Here is a 16,618-nt window from a genome sequence, read left to right as displayed (position 1 = left end):
CCTAGTAACTGCTTTTTTTCAGGGAAATGTGCCCCGATGAGGTCATCATCCTATACGATCTATAAACCTATACCTCATCAACCCATTTTCTACAAGTGAAAATTTTTGGAAAAGAATCTCATTTATGATTTATAGCTCAATGAACTCAATGCGAATCTTTTAATAAATTGTTTGTCTGTTCACTCTTCACTTCGCGCAAAATAATGAGATTTTTGAAACATATTTAAATTTATTTTTGTAAGAGCTATAAAAATGATAACAACCAAATAGTTGAGCTTTTAATGGTCCTGATTATGAATGAAAGATTCCTGGAATGATTTATTAACAGGAACTTCGATTACTCTGATCCGCTCCTATTCAATATAATTGCTCTTCTCTTTCTGATCATGGAAGAAAACAAGTGTTTTTCAGGTTTGAGGCCTGGTAACATAGTTATTAATAGTCTTGGCAACGCATCAACCAGGAACATCCGGTCGACTATTCTAAAAGGACTGTACTTTGGTGTTTCCCCTCCACAGTTACAACCACATTTTCTTTTGCTTTTGGTCGACACTTTGATATTTGACTCGAAATTTTGCATATTTTGGTGTTTCAAATAATATTGGAAATTGCCAATGTCTTGAATTTTCTTCCTGTTGGATCAAAATTATATTATTTACTATTATAGTAAAGGACATGCTCCAATTCTGTCAGAACAAAAAGTTTTATCAACCATCGAGAAATCTAAACCTAACAGAGGCAAGATAGGGTCTGGTTTGTTGGCAAGACCAAGTTGGATTTAGTCGGGTAACAACGACGATTAAGTTAAACCAATGATGTATTAACTTAGCACATTAGTTCACTATCTCCCGGATATCTTTCTATGAGTGCATAGAGTCGTAGTTATAGTTCCTTCAATTTGTCCTCATTATGATGAATGTGTCTGTGAGATTGCATTTGACCTGCATTGCATATTGTGCAATTTAAATCTGCCTAAAGCCTAGATGTCGTGGAAAAAAATTAAGAGAATTAGAAGATGAGGATTACTGTTCTTGCTAGTAATAAAGCAATTATGTTTTATAAAAAAATGACTTACTGAATACTGATTGGTTATGTGTTCGAGGAGTATAATAGTTATCCTTTATTGTTGTTCAAATAATAAATACAATAAAAACAGGTTAGAAGTAATTTCGACTGTAGTATAATAAAGTCCAACTTAATAACGTAGAATAACGGGAGAAATATTGAAGTAGCAATTCGTAAACGGAGAGGAAATAAATCAGGATTGTATTGAGTAGAGTTGAGTGGCAACGTGGAGAAAATTAACATTGGATTCTATTGGAGTTTCTTAGGGTTTATATATGGGATGTGTGAAGAGGAACAATCATTACATATTGACAGTATTCTCACAGGTCCAAGAGAAATTTACATATAAGAACAGTTTTCTGTAGAAAAAATTGCATAGAAATTATTTTATATAATGTACAACTTTCTCACCATTGTATACAAGATTTTGCATGGGATAAACCCTTTACAAATTAGTTACCATATATGCACAAATCTTAACATCAGAAAAAGCACTTTTAGTAGATTAGATAGCTGACTCATGATTTTAAACATGAGAGGAAAAAAAAATGTAAATGCGATCTATTTGAATGAATGATTTTATGATACAGCTATTTCGGTTTTTCCGACACTAGACACTTGAACCACATTACATTACATTGCTCTGGCTCAATTATATCAGGCCATGTTATGGTCACGCAGTGTAAATCAAATTAGTTCATAATTCAAATGAAGCATCAAATTTAGTCAGTTAATTCTGATCATCACACTGCATAAAAAATAAAGCATACAAACAGATAACTTGGGCTCATTTACAATATCACTCAATATAAAGCAAAGCATGTGATGTCATACAATGCAAGTTATATAATGTAAGTCAGTGCCATCAAGTTTCGGAAAGTAGTTGGACTTTGCAAAAGAATTCTTTTATCAAGTACGCTCTTGTCTCGCCAAAAAAAAATCTTTGGAACTTCGAATAATAGATATTGAACGCATACAGCTGATTATGGGTGGAAAGTTAGTACGTCTTAACTTTAACTGTGATGATAAATTCATTCTCGTCATCAAGATTATTCGACTGCAACCGTGGTCCATATGTTTTCAAGAATTAAACCGATTTCCTTGCCATCATCGGATGAGCCTTCAGTGAAACATCAGCAGTAAATCTCGCAGCGATGAAGTCAAGCTATCCTTGTTGTTTTCTTCAAGTGCACAGATCTTTGTCAACGCGCAGTCAGTTGGCTGTTTTTACTGAACTTATGGTACCTCAGAGATTGTGCGTTTACTTTGTCTAAATTCAATTTAATGATAAATAACCTTTCGTTATGATAGTACTAGTCATCTTATTACAAGATTCGATCATCAATTTAATAACTGGTAATCTGATCTGATGAGATAAACTGTCCATCAAGAAAGCATTCATGTGGCCGCCATACTACTGTTACCGGACATTAACGTTATCGTAACAATTTTTCGAGATAAAAGCAATACAGAAAAAGTGTCAAATAGGAAACATTGGTCCTAACGAATTTAATAGAGAAATGAAATTAAAAAAAAATATTTTGATATCTCATTCATTCCTTTATCTTGTTGAGAAGAAAACAACCTCAAGTTTTAAGTAATTTTCAAGATTTTTGTGAACCTGATGATTGCTGACTACATCCATTGGTCAGTAAATCAGATAGGCACATAAGTAATAACACCAAATAATTGCTTTCTTTCATTCCAGTTCCAAAAGCCTGCAAACCGCATGAAATGATTTGTTCTATTTTAATTTGGTAATGAAAAAGGACGGATAATAACTTATGGTTTCCTGTATCCGGCTAACCGGACTCATGCTTATTGGTGTACCTGAAGCACTATCAGAATAGTTCTTGCAACCTAAAAGTAATATTAACAGATTTTTCATATATTTAAAGATATTTTAACGACGTTCGATAATAGGTATTTCACTATCGATCACGCTTAATCTGAAATTAAGTATCTTGTTGAAAGTACTAGCTAAAAGAGATGCACTTACCCAATTAATAAATCTGTCCTTAATATTTGCGACCAAGTTTTTCTCATTGATTAAAATTAAAATTATTTTAATTTCAGCTGAGAACGCACTTCCCATTCTCTTCAACATCCTTAACGTCATCCAACTGTCAATTTAAAATCAATCATGCAACAACATCGCCAATTTAGATCGTTTCAATTGGCGCAATTATTCGTATAGACAGTTTATGAGAATTCAAATTCGAAATTGGCGCCAAATACTTGATTGGTAGCATTTCTAGTAATGCATGGGTGAGGGTGAAGAAAGAATTAACGGTTGTTTTCCGTGATGGATGAGGGTTCTACTTTCCTGTGAAACTCTTCTTGTGTCACAGCGGGCAATTCCTTCGACTGATCCAATTCAAATATGCGGGAGTTGTTGACCCATTCATGTAAATCATAATAAAATAAAGATCTTCTAGAAAGAGCGATCACTACTGATTCCATTGATCTTATCCACGACTGATCTTTGATCCTCCTTTATCGATAGAATTATTATCAGCTAAGTTTAGTTAAACACACAGTGAGGAAGGAAACAGTGAAGGAGTTGGCCATTATCTGTCGAGATTTCTTTGTTAATCGTTTAGTGGATTCAGGATGACAGTGGAAAAATTACCACCCAATGAATTTATAGTTAAGGTAATTTTTTTGATCATTAACTTTTCAATGTCACTGTTATTCCATGTCGTCGACTGATAGAAAGCTATTTGCATAATTTCACTAGCTTCTAATTTTAGGTGGGAAAAAATTTTGGAACTTTCAAAGACGAATAATTTCTTAGAGCCTTAGGAAATATGCTTTGGAAATATAAAATTTCTTGTGAATTGCTGAAGTAATTTTAGGTACGCAGAGGTCGTATTGATCGGCCTGTTTACATGAAGAGAAGAGCCGTAATGATATTCAATCGTGATCAAAAAGACATTACTTTTTCATACGATAACTGTTGCACTGTATGCTTTTTCTTTATGTTTCTGTGACTGTGACGATTTCTAAAATTATTTTACTCCAATTTTAAGCCCCACTTGATTGTTGTCTTTTCTTTCTTTCTCTTTCCTTTTAACTCCTTTATCATCGTGTTCTTCATTTCAGCTTTCTAAAGGCATGAGTTTTTATGGTTTCTTTCAGTCAAAATTCCATTCATGAGATTTCAATAGCAAATTCTTGTATAAAGGGAACAGCACTCAAATTTTGCAGATATTGAAAGCAAAACTTATATCTCAAGTGCCTTGGTCGCCTCCACGAGGATGCACATTACGATTCATGTCAGATACTCGAAATGAAGAGGAAATGATTTTGGAATTTGAAAGTCACGAAAAACTGATGGAAGCATTCTCCATTCTAAAGAGCAAGTATTTAGGTATGTATTTGAACTTTTATAATATTTTTTACAAGATATGATAGGTCTTTTCAGCGGCAAAACTTGTGCATAAGCATATTTGTGTATGAGAAATTTAGCTGAGGTCTGTCATTGCAGAACGATCGCAATTTGTGTTTTCGACTGAACTGCACAGTGGTCGAGGTTTGCATACAACTAATGTTGAAAACAGGATGGAAAGACCTACTGAGTTAGTTATCTTTTCATTGAAAATATACTGCACTCATGATTTTGTTATATGCAAAAATCCATACTTATTTCAGCGACGAAGCACCTCCAATGGCTGTGGAATCTCGAAGAAGTCGCGTTAAAAAACGTTAGTTTTTTTTTTTTGTTGCAGAAGTTTTGTTGATTATAACATAGCCAATTTAAATCAATTTCATGGAATATCGACAACATCAATAATTAATTGGACAATTTAGACGCTCGTTGAGAAGTTCTTGAAGCATATGGAATTCTGTACTTGAAATAAATCTTAATATGTATTTAAAATGCAGAAATCTATGCATTTATCTTGTCGAGTTAATGGATATAAATTATTTAACGTCACTCTCTTTAGAGATTGGATTGAGACAACGTTTTATCTATAGCAAAACAAATTGATGAAAACAAATTAATTTGTTTCCAAGGAAAAATATTCCAAGAAAGCATAATGTTTAGTCGTCTCTGAATTAACGATTTAAAGTGTCCATAAAAATAAAGAAAACTCTCGTGAGTAAAAGATTTTAATACTCCTTTTTTCATCTCTTATGGTTGAAAATTACCAAATTTTTCAAAGTGCAAAATAATATTGAGATATCACTTTTTAGTTATAGACATGTTCGAACGTTTGGCAATTCCACCGCCAAATGAAAAACGGTCCAGGCAGTCTGAGCCATCGAGTGAGGTGACAACAGAAGAACATGTAAAAGCCTCACCGCTGCGGTTAGTAATTTAAAAGGAAAAAATGAAAAGGCTTTCTTAGCCTTTTACTTTTCACTCTTAGCTACATGCTTACTTTTAAGTTTATTTCCCAAAATTTCTTTTCACAAATTAATTACTGCTTTAAATATACAGATCTGAAGGATCAGAAAAGATTAAAAATGGTCAGCATGATCCGATTTTTGTCGAGTATCGCAAGGTAGGCAATCTCTTTTTTTAGCTTTTTACTTTTCATTCTTTTACTCTGCGCCAGGTTCGTGAATATCCATTGCAGAGAAAACACACTCCACTGCATTTAACATCACCAATGCGTACACTGGATGATGATTATAAAGTCATTAAGCCAACTAACTCACAAGAAAAGATTTCTGGGTAAATTTTTGGCAATTTATTTCTACTATAATTCTTAAAACAATTTATATTCAGTACTAAATACAATAGTGAATAGTAATCACCATCTTCTAAATGCGCAGCAACAAATACTTTCATGACGATACGACAAGATCTTCAGTCCTGTAGACATATTGAATTGCCTATTCAACTGTTAGGAGTGCAAATTACTTCTAACTCCCAGGATTTATGCATATCTCGGGCACACACACACTAAATGCGAAATCTCCTACGCTGCCATTTTTTATGTCTGTTTTACGTCAAAAAGTTTAATGATATTTACGTTGCTCCTTCTAAAAGCCAAATTTTTTAAGATTTGCTAATCTCGGCAACACGTGTTACATGAATGCAATGCTCCAGGGACTGTTTGCCATGGATATTTTTGCCAGAGATCTTTTCAAGCTTTGTAAGAGAGTTCAGAGTCGTAAAATGAACTTGGATGAAGTGGTACCAATGAGCTTGTATGTTTTGCTTTTGCGGTTTAATGACTTGTGATGAGGAAGGTCGTATTGAGGATGTTTTCCTATTAAATTTTTCTAAAAGACGCACCGTTAATGAGAATGGAGCATGATATTAAATGGATGGTAGACTCATTTTGCTCATAATAGAAATGAGAGACTCATTTTGCTCATAATAGAAATGAGAACTGACCGAGGCGTCATTTTGGTGACCTTCTCATTTAGAGCTCTTTCGAGCCTTGCAAGTGTTCGAGACAGGGCTTCATATCAGCAAAAACGAGAAATATTGGCAGCAGTAAAAGATTTATCGCGTTTTAAAGGCAATATTCAGCAGGTTGATAACTTTGTTTCATTTGAAACCGCATAATTCATTTCCCGATTTTTTGTCTGAGAAGAAAGTTGTATTTCTCAAAAAATTTTCCTTCATATAGTACTCAAATCTCATTCGTTTAGTTAATATGAAATATGAGACGAATCGGTGTAAAATATTCAATGTATTAAATGTCTGTATTTCACTATATGCTAGCAGTGGAAATACCATTAAAAAATACTACTCACATGAATTAAATGAGTGCAAAATGTGTCTAGTTTAGGATGCAAATGAATTCTTGGTCCGTGTACTCAATCAAGTTCACGAAGAATGTGATAAGGTATTGCGTGAACAATATGGAATTGTAGATGTCGCAGAAAGACGCATGCGGAATCCAGTAATGGCAAATTTTGCTTTCACTATGCAAAGCACTATTATCTGTAATATGTAAGTTCCTTATATTCTCTCACCAGCATTCCAGCAATAATTGAAGTAGCGCAGTCGAGTCTGACGAAATTTCGATTTTGATTCTTCTTTTCTAATTTTTGATATGAATTTTATAAACATGAAACAATAAGAACTTTGCGAACGTGAGCAGACCTTTCCTAGCGAATGATCAGGGATGGAGGAGATAAATGATCCTGACGAGTGCTGGGTGGTAATGAAAATAGTAAATTGTCTCGCCTAATTTGTCTAGCCAATAAATTCAGGTGCCATCATGTCTCACAAACTGTTGAAGACAGCATCATTTTACCAGTTACTATCAGTGCTTTGGATCATCCAAGTGAACGGTGAGCAAACGAGTGTGGATACCGATAGAACAAATGGAACTGTTTTCGCTAACTGTTAAATCGCTGAAGATCTTATGTTGTTTCACTTTGACTCTATTTATAAAAACAAATGTATTTCGAAGCGTTGTGGTACTCGATAAAAAGGTACTCAGTAATTGCAGTATACGCGTGCACTTTTTCCCATCATTTTAGATTTTCGAGAAATTTTTCACGTTTTCCAAGTGTGCAAACGTTGCTGGATGAGTTTTTGAAGACGGAAAACATCGACAGGAAATGCGAACTTTGTCAAGGGAAAAGTGGACAAAGAACACAAAAATTTGTTCAACTTCCACGGTATTAAAAAATAATTCATATGGAGTAATTTATTTGGTTTTTATAGGCTATCTCATAAATCATCTGCTGTAGCAAAATTGACACATACAAAGAGAGCTTGGCTAATTTAGATATAATATATATTTAATTTCTTATACATATTTAATTTTGTTTAAAGAATATATTTGATTCTTTTTAAAAGCTATAAGCTGAGGAATCTGTTATATGAAGGATTAGTCGAACTACTTTGGATAGCAATGTCAAAGAGTTCGATAAGTGTAGAATGGCACAGTTGTAAGGAAAAATTTGAGGTAACGAATAATTCTTTTTAATTTCAAATTTTGTCTAATTTTGTTTATTCCAGATGTCTCATAATACTCATCAAACGTTACGTTTATGATGTATCGAGAAGTGTGAAACGTGCTGATAAGATTGATATTCCCTTATATTTGACTCTAAATGGACATTGTGTTGAGTCACCAGCGCCGTTTCCCGCCATATCACCAAGTACAAAGTAAATCGTTTGAGGGAGATTTTCCACGGCAGGAAAGCGATTAGTGAGAGGAAAAAGATTCTGAGTTTTAAATTGAAATAATGTTATTCAATTCATTATAATTGTTCAAGTTATTATTGTACTCGCCATAAATTCAGACACTGTGTTCTATCCTTTTCTACGTTGTCAATTCCTATTACTGTTTCATGTTAAGAGTTAGACTTAGATTTGGTTTTTGGCGGTTTCAGAGAAATCGATTTCACAACTGCGAGTCCGATGAAGACAAAGCTACTAAAAACATCAGCTGATGTGTCTTCACCAGCTAGACGACGTTTAGATTTGTCAGATGAGGAAACCAGTTATGGTACTCGAAAAATCAGTGCTGCTGAGGAGACGCATCCTGCGATAACAAGTCTCTGCGGTCATTCCATGGATTGTAGAATAGGTAAAAATAGAAGTACAGCGACAGACGAAGTATAAATTTGGACTTCTATGAAAATTCTTTAGAAAGAGTTTGTGGTGGATGAGCAAGGGGAAAATTTAGGTTAAAAATGAATCTAAAAGATAAATATATTGTTCATTAATTAAATATTAATTTTGTATAAAGATCTTCGTTTGCAGTGCAAACTAACACAGCTGCGAATCGTGATATAGACTTTGCTGTTCCTGGTATTGGTTCGAAGTTCAAGGTTTGTAAGTTAATTAAACGTAGTTTTTAAAAAGGTTTTTTATTTAAAATGACATACAAAGCACATGATGATATTACATTATAGGACGGAGATCAAGTAGCTGAAGATTTTGTTGTACCGTGGAACTCAGCAGAAGAGTATTTTTTCTCTTTTAATCAGATTTTCTAGTTGCACTGGAATGAATTTTCGTTTTTTATAAAAGCCATTAACAAGACAATCATTAATATCCTCTCTGAATACTTTTTATATAAGTCATTTTAGTCTTCTAAATCAATAATATAGGAGTGAAAGCAGTATTCGTTTTATTCACTGGTCTCTGTTTTAGTTTTAAAAGATCGAAATCACCGCGTAGCTTAACGTGCGAAGAATTAAATCATATGAGCGAAGAAGAGCAACTGCAAGTGGTGAATACTGACTTTTAAAACTTCAAAATTCAAACCGATTCAAATCTGGCATCATTTTTCATGACGAAATCTTGTCCACCCTTCTAATTTCACAAACAAATCATTAAAATTAAGTTTGATACTTGCGAAACCCTACAATATTAAAGCTTTCGATACAGAACCAATTGCTGTTAAGGGTTGACTGTCCCAGTCAATCCTAAAGGATAATATAAATACATAATATAGGCAGAACAGTTACAGCACCCATGTAACGATTTCAGGGACGGGTTCAATCTAGAATTAGTATATTGCACAAGTCTATAAAATATATATATATTAGCAATTTTTAACTGTAGGTTTGCGAACGAAGCTTGATAGAGACGGAGTTTTTGAGTAGTCAGAATAAATCAAGTGATTCATCTGTATCTCTTGAATTCCCGGAAGCCGAGGCCGAAGAAGAGGTTTGCAACAAATATTTTGAAATATTTATACTTCTAATGTCAATGATTCCATTCGAAAAAATTTTTAGGTTAAACTTTTTATTCCTTTTATATTAAACATCAGAAATCTTTTAGGACAACGAAGCAGAAGTACCATCTAGGCAGATTAGCGGTATTAAAGAAAAGACTGCGAAAAAGATAAGTCCTGATATAGGATTATCTGAGGAAGTAAAGGATGAGCAAGTGGGAAGAAGTAGGCAAGGAGTCCAGTCTGTTAGCCAGCAGAAAGATGGGAATAGCGGTGTGAATCGCATCGAATCTAATAGTGGACTTGAGCTTGGAAATGCCGATTTTACTAGGGAAATGACCATAAAGGAAACGGTAATGGTGCTTGATGGTGCTGGACGAATTAAGCAAAGTGGCTGCGAAATAGAACCTAAAGTTGTAAGTTAGAAGAGTATGTGGTATTTGCAAAAACAGTAGTGACACACAATATGGTAATAAGGCAAATCAGGTAAAAGGTTTTGTCCGGTATGGACCATCTGGAAGTCAAGATGGAACGATACATCCTAAGGCCTCAAAATAGTTTTGTGTAGAAATTTCGCTATTAAATGACAGAAAGAGTCAGATATCGATATTCGTTTTACTATCTTCAACATCTATAATTCATTTATTTTATTTATTTTTGTTCTTTGTGAAATAAGCAAGATCCCACGAACAGCTTGCAAACAAAAATTGAAATTTTCATTGCAGATTGAAGAGAGCCACATGAATTCTCTTGCACAGTCACCGACGCAGACGAAGCAGACGCAGGAGGACTATGTTGTTAATGAGATTGTGGCGAAAAACTACGATGTGTCGTGCTTTTTACAAAGAGGGATGAAAATTGCTGTAGCCGACGTACAAAAAGGTAAGGCAAGTTAAAGCTTGCATATTTCGAAATTCGTAATTAATTTCAGTGTGGATTTTAAAGTTCTGTATGTCCTCAATTTTGCTTTTATTTCTTCAACTTCATGGTTTGAGTAGTAGTTGTCGCTTTTAGCCACTGAAGACAAAAGAGACCGAACTAGACCGTCTACACCTGTTCCTCCTAACACTCCGACTAGTATGACCGAGCAACATCAAGGAAAAATATCGCGCGAGAGTAGTCCATTCAGTGATGATGATGTAAGTTTAGCAGTTTGCGTACATCTAAAGATCTATGTCTTGTATCATTGTGTGGTCATCAAATGAGTTAACGCCTTTTTGATGCATAAGTTCGAATTGTCTTTCTTGTTCAATTATATTTGATATTCTACTCGACTGCCTTATAAATGTTGCGTTTTTGACAACCTCAATCGTTTATATAGCAGTTAAAAGACACTTGCATTGGATAAATAAAATAATGAGTTTATATTCTGATCCATGCCACATACCACTGTAGTTGCTAACTTTTCCAAAGATATTGTTAGAGTAATTTATGATAAACACGAAGTTTGAATTTCACTGTTATTTTTTCATTTCTAAAATAAGTTATAAGCCATTTGTTGCGTTTTTTTTTAAGAAAGAAATTTTGGAGGAATCTGGTGCGCAGCTGGTACCGTACAAACCGATATCTGCTGAAAAACGACGTGCTATTTGTTCTCGAATTGGTTTACTCTTCAATTACGATTGCATGTAGAGTTTTTTTCTTCTGAATCTGTTTTTTAAAATGAATTGAAAAATATGTGGTTCACATGAATTTTGTCTTATGCGAAGAAACGTATGAATAGTCAAAAATGAGCTATGAAATTGTTTTCAAAATACTTAATTTTGCGACGATGTTAGCAAAATGAAATTCCAGTGAAAAAACCACTGTTCGCATAATGAGTCCAAATGATCGTCCATCTCGAGTTGCTGACATTGTTGGTGACGGCAACTGCTTGTTCCGAGCACTGGCTTTTTACTTCGCTGGCAGTGATCTCGAACATTCGAGAATTCGAGAATGCGTAACATTTCAAAATCTTTTGTATATTGATTCTAAATCAGATATATCATGCATTGTCCTGTATTGGAAAACTCTTCAGCTAAACCTACAAATAAATGCATCATAGTTCGAGTCGGTTTTTGTCAATCTGAAGTTATGCTATTTAAATTTTTCTGAAATAGTGAATATTTCTGCTCATGAAGTGTTTATAGATAATTTACACAAGCATTTTATTTGTAGATTGTTGAATTTGAAGCTGAGCACTGGAATGAATTTGCTGCTTTGAAAGGCTGGTCGTCAGATATCTGGAATGAACACATGAACCGTTTGTTAACTGATAACACGTGGGGTACCGAAATTGAACTTTTCGCAGTCGCAGCAATGTTAAGTGTTGATGTGTGGACATATTATGATCAGCGATGGATTTGCTACCGACCAAGATTTAGAGTTCAAAATGGTGATACTATACGTGAGTTTGTTTTACCACTTTTTTAATGGTCTCCTACTGTTGATTTAAATCAAAATTGTGAGAAATTCATCGATTTCTTTCCTTTATAAAAAGAAATACGCTTCTCATCTGGTGTTATTTATTCTAGAAACTTCATGTTAAGTTTTTTTTTTTACATTTGGACACTTATTAAATGCAAAACAAGCGGTAGGTTTAGTGAAATTAAATTTGTCACTACTACGTTTTCATAAATACCAGTTGAAATCAAAGGTGCTGACCATATCGGAACTGACAAATATGTTTTTATATTATTTCCTACACGTTATTCAGTTTGGCATGATATTGTCGGATGATTTAGATATATCGGTTGATGACTATCGTAAAAGTGATAATGATGGTATATATTTATTGAATGAATCCAATCATTTTACGCCGGTGCTTGAACCTTCGGTTAGAGCTTGTATTTCTTTGTATTATTTCAAATCGACGACTATTTTGGCATTTAAATAGTGTTATTGCATTAATTCATTAATTTTACTCGGGAAAAATGCAACTTTTGTACCGATTGCTTGATTACATAGTGGTGATAACTTGATTCAGAATGCACTTCTCCTGATGGAAGGTGCTGACGAGCGGATTTGTGATCTAGTTATAAACGCCAATGTAAGTTTCAGGCCCACTCAATTACTTTGGGTAGTTAACATTCTTTTAAGGTAACTTTTGAATGGACATTTTTATATGAGCTTCTTGTTTACAATTTTTTTAATTTGCACTGATGTGCTGCATCTCCCGACTGAATTTTGAAATGAGGAGCATCCACAACCTTAGTTTAGAACTGACACGGATTTCTATAACAGATATTTTTTCATTAAGGAAGGTTTCATGAAGCCGTCTTATCGGCTTATATCGGTTATCAGTCATCTCGGGTGTACAAGCGAAAGCGGTGAATATTTTGAATTCATTTTAACCATTTCGTGGTCACCTTTTGTATTTGAAATTTCTTTACAAGAAATTTTGTCGATAAGAATTTTGACTTTGAAAGTTTTACGTATTTAAAAATTTGAGCGTAGAAAAGCAGGGAAACAATGATTTTTAGGCCACTATATATGTGATACCTGGTGCAAGAAAAATAAAGGTTGGCTGCTGTGTGACGACGAAGCAGTTTCGCCGATCACTGAATCAAAGATACCGGCCAGGAGTAATGTCGGATATATCTATTTTTACCTTAATAGGTGCTTTTTTAAAAACTTGTCTGCCAGATGCTGTGTCAGTCGCTATGAATAGGAAGAATTTATAGTGCCGTAAGAAGTTCCTCATATTTAAAAATTTGAGCATAGTAGCACTATGTTTATTTCGTTTTTCATAATTCAGCAGTTCAATACTGATTTTGTTGTACATGATAGTCATTTCCAAAAATCTTTCACGTTTTGCTTTTTTTTCTATTTGGCGCAATATTATTAGGAAAGCACAACACTACTGTCATATTGTATTTACAAAAACTTTCAGCGAACTTTTCGAGAGTGAGAATGCTTGACTGGTGAAAATCAAGAACCAGTTATTGTTTTATCGATAATTGATCAACGTTTTGAGATTTTTGGGTTTATTCTTCGTTGTTTGTTATTTCAAAATTTCGAATTTTTCGCTGCCTTACCTTCAAGTTGTCGTTACAATGAATGTGGATGTGATAGTAACTTTGTGACTGAATATGGATGTGATAGTTGCTGTCGGCTTATTTTTGATGGGTATCAAGTCTTCATATCAAAACGCTGACAAAATTTTCGAAATTTTCTAATTCAAGAGGAATTCCATATGGTATCCATATGGTTTTATGTGTTATTCTGTACATTGTTTTCTTTGTTCTCAACTTAATCGTTTCTTAATTAAAACTGAGCTGGAAAGGCGGTGTTTCGCACATTCAGTCACTAGTGGAAGTCTCTTTGGCACCACTTAGTAACTTAGTTTTTCTGGCGCAGAAATGGTGCATAAAATCAGTTTCTGAAAGTCGTGGAGGTATAGCTGGGTAGAAGGGAAAAGTAATGAAGCAAGTAATTTAAATGCAAAAGAAGAGAAAGTAATGAAACAAGTAATTGGTCATGGAGACACCGATTTTTCTCGTCAAATTTGACCATATTAAGTGTTCAAATTTGACCATATTAAATGATTCATGCACTATCTTAACTACAGTTGCAATGAGTAACCAAGAAGTATGAGGAGCAATATCAATTTACTAAGATTCAGTTGGTTCTCAGTGTTAAATGAGAAGTACCTATAGCTCTCCTAAAGTAGGAAAATAGGCTGGAATGAAGTAGTCCTATTTCGTACAGTCACTGGCTAACGCTGATAATCATGGGAAGATCCTTAACTATAGATATTGAAATGAGCAAATGATCTATAAAAACAGCTTATACTTTCGGGTCGCTCAATTACAGCTTATAATTATCAGTTGGTTTCATTACAGAGCCGAACGGCTTAATCGAAGTATGCTATGGAGTTGATGTCACCAGTTCCCTTCTCTCTGTTGCTATCTACATTGCGGCATGCCTCGTTATTAACCCTTCTTGTAGTTTATTATGTAAAAGTTAAACGTCATCCCTAAATATTAACCTTATCGTCTATCAACAGAAAGATTCAAAATTGAAATGGTTTCCATCCTTGATCATAACAAATGCTACTGCCGTTGCTGTTGCTGCTATTGCTGATGTTCGTTTCGCCACAGAGTGATACGCAGCAACGCGTCAGCAGTACTTGGATATCGTTTGGGATTGAGAAGTTGTCCGAATTGTTGGCTCATTTTAATAATTAATTCTATTGGGTTTCATCTGGTAATTACCTGGATTTGGATACTATTTCATGTTATAGGATAGCGCATTCTTCTCATTTTCTTTCCAGGAAGGGGAGCATACCGATCAGCTAAACCAATGGCTTCTGCTCCAGCGAAACGTTTGATTGCAATCATTACAGGTACTCGTCTTTTAACATATAGATCCTGATTTCCCGATTCGATTTATCTAAATTTCCTGAAATACGTATATTTTATCATCCAAATTTACATGTTTAATATTCATTACTTTAGAAGTGGAGATTTTGCGTTTCATGAATTCATTTGTATTTATTTAGATATCACAAACCACTTCTTCCATCTTCCCCTTATTTTCTTATCATTCATTTTACTTTAAGTTTTAAAGGTGCAAGTTCTGGGATTGGTAAAGCCACGGCAGAATATTTTGCTGAAAAGGGCTATAATTTGTCATTGAACGGTCGGAATGAAAAGGCACTCGAAGAAACAGTTAACAATTGCATTGCGAAAGGCTTAACCAAAGATTCGGTATCATTGAATGGTATTTTAAATATATTTGCAATATTTCCCGCTGGTTACTGACGTAAGTACACAGAAATAGGAAGGAACTTCACTAAAAATTCTCATAAAAGGAATGAAGAATGCTTATTACCTTTTGTTGGACATGATAAGAAAATAGTTTGATTGAGATCTAGTATTTTTAGATATTTTTAATATTTTTCTGACGAGGGGTCAAATATGAAAGGATTTGAATATGAATTTAAGTAAAATAAGAGGAGGTAAGGCCACCTTTGTTATGAAGTAAAAATTTTTTTATATGGATATGGAGGTAAGGCTTTTTTATGTGGAGGTAAGGCTTGAGTCTGAATATTTGTGGTGGATGCACGCAAGAATACATATAGTTTCAAGTTACTGTAAAAAACTCTTTCAAATAATATAAGCCACGATAGAAAACTGTACTGTTTATTTATTAGAAATGAATGATAATTGATGTTTCACTGATGTGCAACAATTTACAACATGCTTGGAATCCAATAGTGAGATATTGAATCCTTTTGTATGCTTCCATTGTTAGCTTACTCTACTCAAGATTTTTTTTCAGAACGTATATTTCTCTAAGCTGTCTAGCCTTGTCACTTTTACACTCCCAGTGGATTTCACAAAATTCTGTTGGAAAAAGTTCCAGCTAAATTCTTAGTTATTTAGATTCTGACTACAGTGGGAGATTTAACGGATGAAAAAGTTGCAATCTCTCTGATCGAGCGTACGGTAGAAAAATTTGGACGAACTGACTCGTTGATTAATGCTGCAGGAGTTCTGGTTAACGGTATAATTTTTAATATAGAAGTAACGATATCTTTAAATGAATAGATTGAGAAAGTAGTCTAAAAAGTAATATTGTAAGATCTCTTTGAAAATGGCCAGTTGTGTAACACCGGATGCCCTAAGTGAGTGAACGCGACAGCTTGGTGATTTTGGCTATGTGGAGAGAAATTCTAATACATTTGTGAAAAAAGCTGCACCATCTAGGAAAAGTTATGGACTGTTCTATGGAAGATTATGACTATCTAATGGATATAAATCTTCGAAGTATTGTTCAATTGACGCGGAAAGTCATACCTTATCTTATCAAAACGAAAGGTTCAATCGTGAACGTAAGCAGTATTAATGGTCCATGTTCTGTTAGTCTTTTTATTGTTCTTCATCAAGCATTCAAAAAAATTAAGTTACTAAGACTTAAATTATATTCAGCTGACGTTATTTAAATTGGTAATTATATTTAGG

The 16,618-nt window shown here is 34.1% G+C and overlaps 3 protein-coding genes across 3 annotated transcripts in view; all 3 read left to right on the top strand.

The window, feature by feature from the left end:
• Positions 1–3,678: 3,678 nt before the first annotated feature.
• Positions 3,679–4,777, top strand: LOAG_02446 (hypothetical protein; the record flags this gene model as incomplete). Its single annotated transcript, XM_003137984.1, has 5 exons — positions 3,679–3,720; positions 3,924–4,031; positions 4,276–4,438; positions 4,556–4,646; positions 4,720–4,777. The coding sequence occupies 5 exons, from the start codon at positions 3,679–3,681 to the stop codon at positions 4,775–4,777; spliced, it is 462 nt and encodes a 153-aa protein (XP_003138032.1).
• A 496-nt stretch (positions 4,778–5,273) lies between these two features.
• Positions 5,274–13,824, top strand: LOAG_02445 (hypothetical protein; the record flags this gene model as incomplete). The annotated part of the gene is made up of 24 exons (XM_020446013.1): positions 5,274–5,380; positions 5,513–5,576; positions 5,652–5,749; positions 6,082–6,228; positions 6,451–6,559; positions 6,819–6,982; positions 7,246–7,326; positions 7,519–7,659; positions 8,003–8,152; positions 8,380–8,576; positions 8,753–8,820; positions 8,905–8,957; positions 9,146–9,224; positions 9,560–9,664; positions 10,397–10,553; positions 10,686–10,810; positions 11,187–11,299; positions 11,466–11,610; positions 11,829–12,057; positions 12,395–12,486; positions 12,637–12,699; positions 12,910–12,979; positions 13,133–13,268; positions 13,543–13,824. The coding sequence occupies 24 exons, from the start codon at positions 5,274–5,276 to the stop codon at positions 13,568–13,570; spliced, it is 2,721 nt and encodes a 906-aa protein (XP_020303592.1). The 3' UTR covers positions 13,571–13,824.
• A 910-nt stretch (positions 13,825–14,734) lies between these two features.
• The window catches only part of LOAG_16805 (hypothetical protein), a gene marked incomplete at its 5' end in the record, with an annotated part of 3,762 nt that continues 1,878 nt past the window's right edge, over positions 14,735–16,618 (top strand). Inside the window, 4 exons of the mRNA XM_020449464.1 lie at positions 14,735–14,777; positions 14,926–14,997; positions 15,222–15,361; positions 16,040–16,160. Coding sequence (XP_020307017.1) covers positions 14,735–14,777; positions 14,926–14,997; positions 15,222–15,361; positions 16,040–16,160 — 376 coding nt within the window. The remainder of the gene's footprint in view (positions 14,778–14,925; positions 14,998–15,221; positions 15,362–16,039; positions 16,161–16,618) is intronic.

The sequence above is a fragment of the Loa loa genome (assembly GCF_000183805.2).
Source record: "Loa loa unplaced genomic scaffold supercont3.20, whole genome shotgun sequence".
Classification (NCBI taxonomy): Eukaryota; Metazoa; Nematoda; class Chromadorea; order Rhabditida; family Onchocercidae; genus Loa; species Loa loa.
Note: the sequence above shows the minus strand (reverse complement) of the source record. Positions and strands in the feature narration are given on the sequence as shown.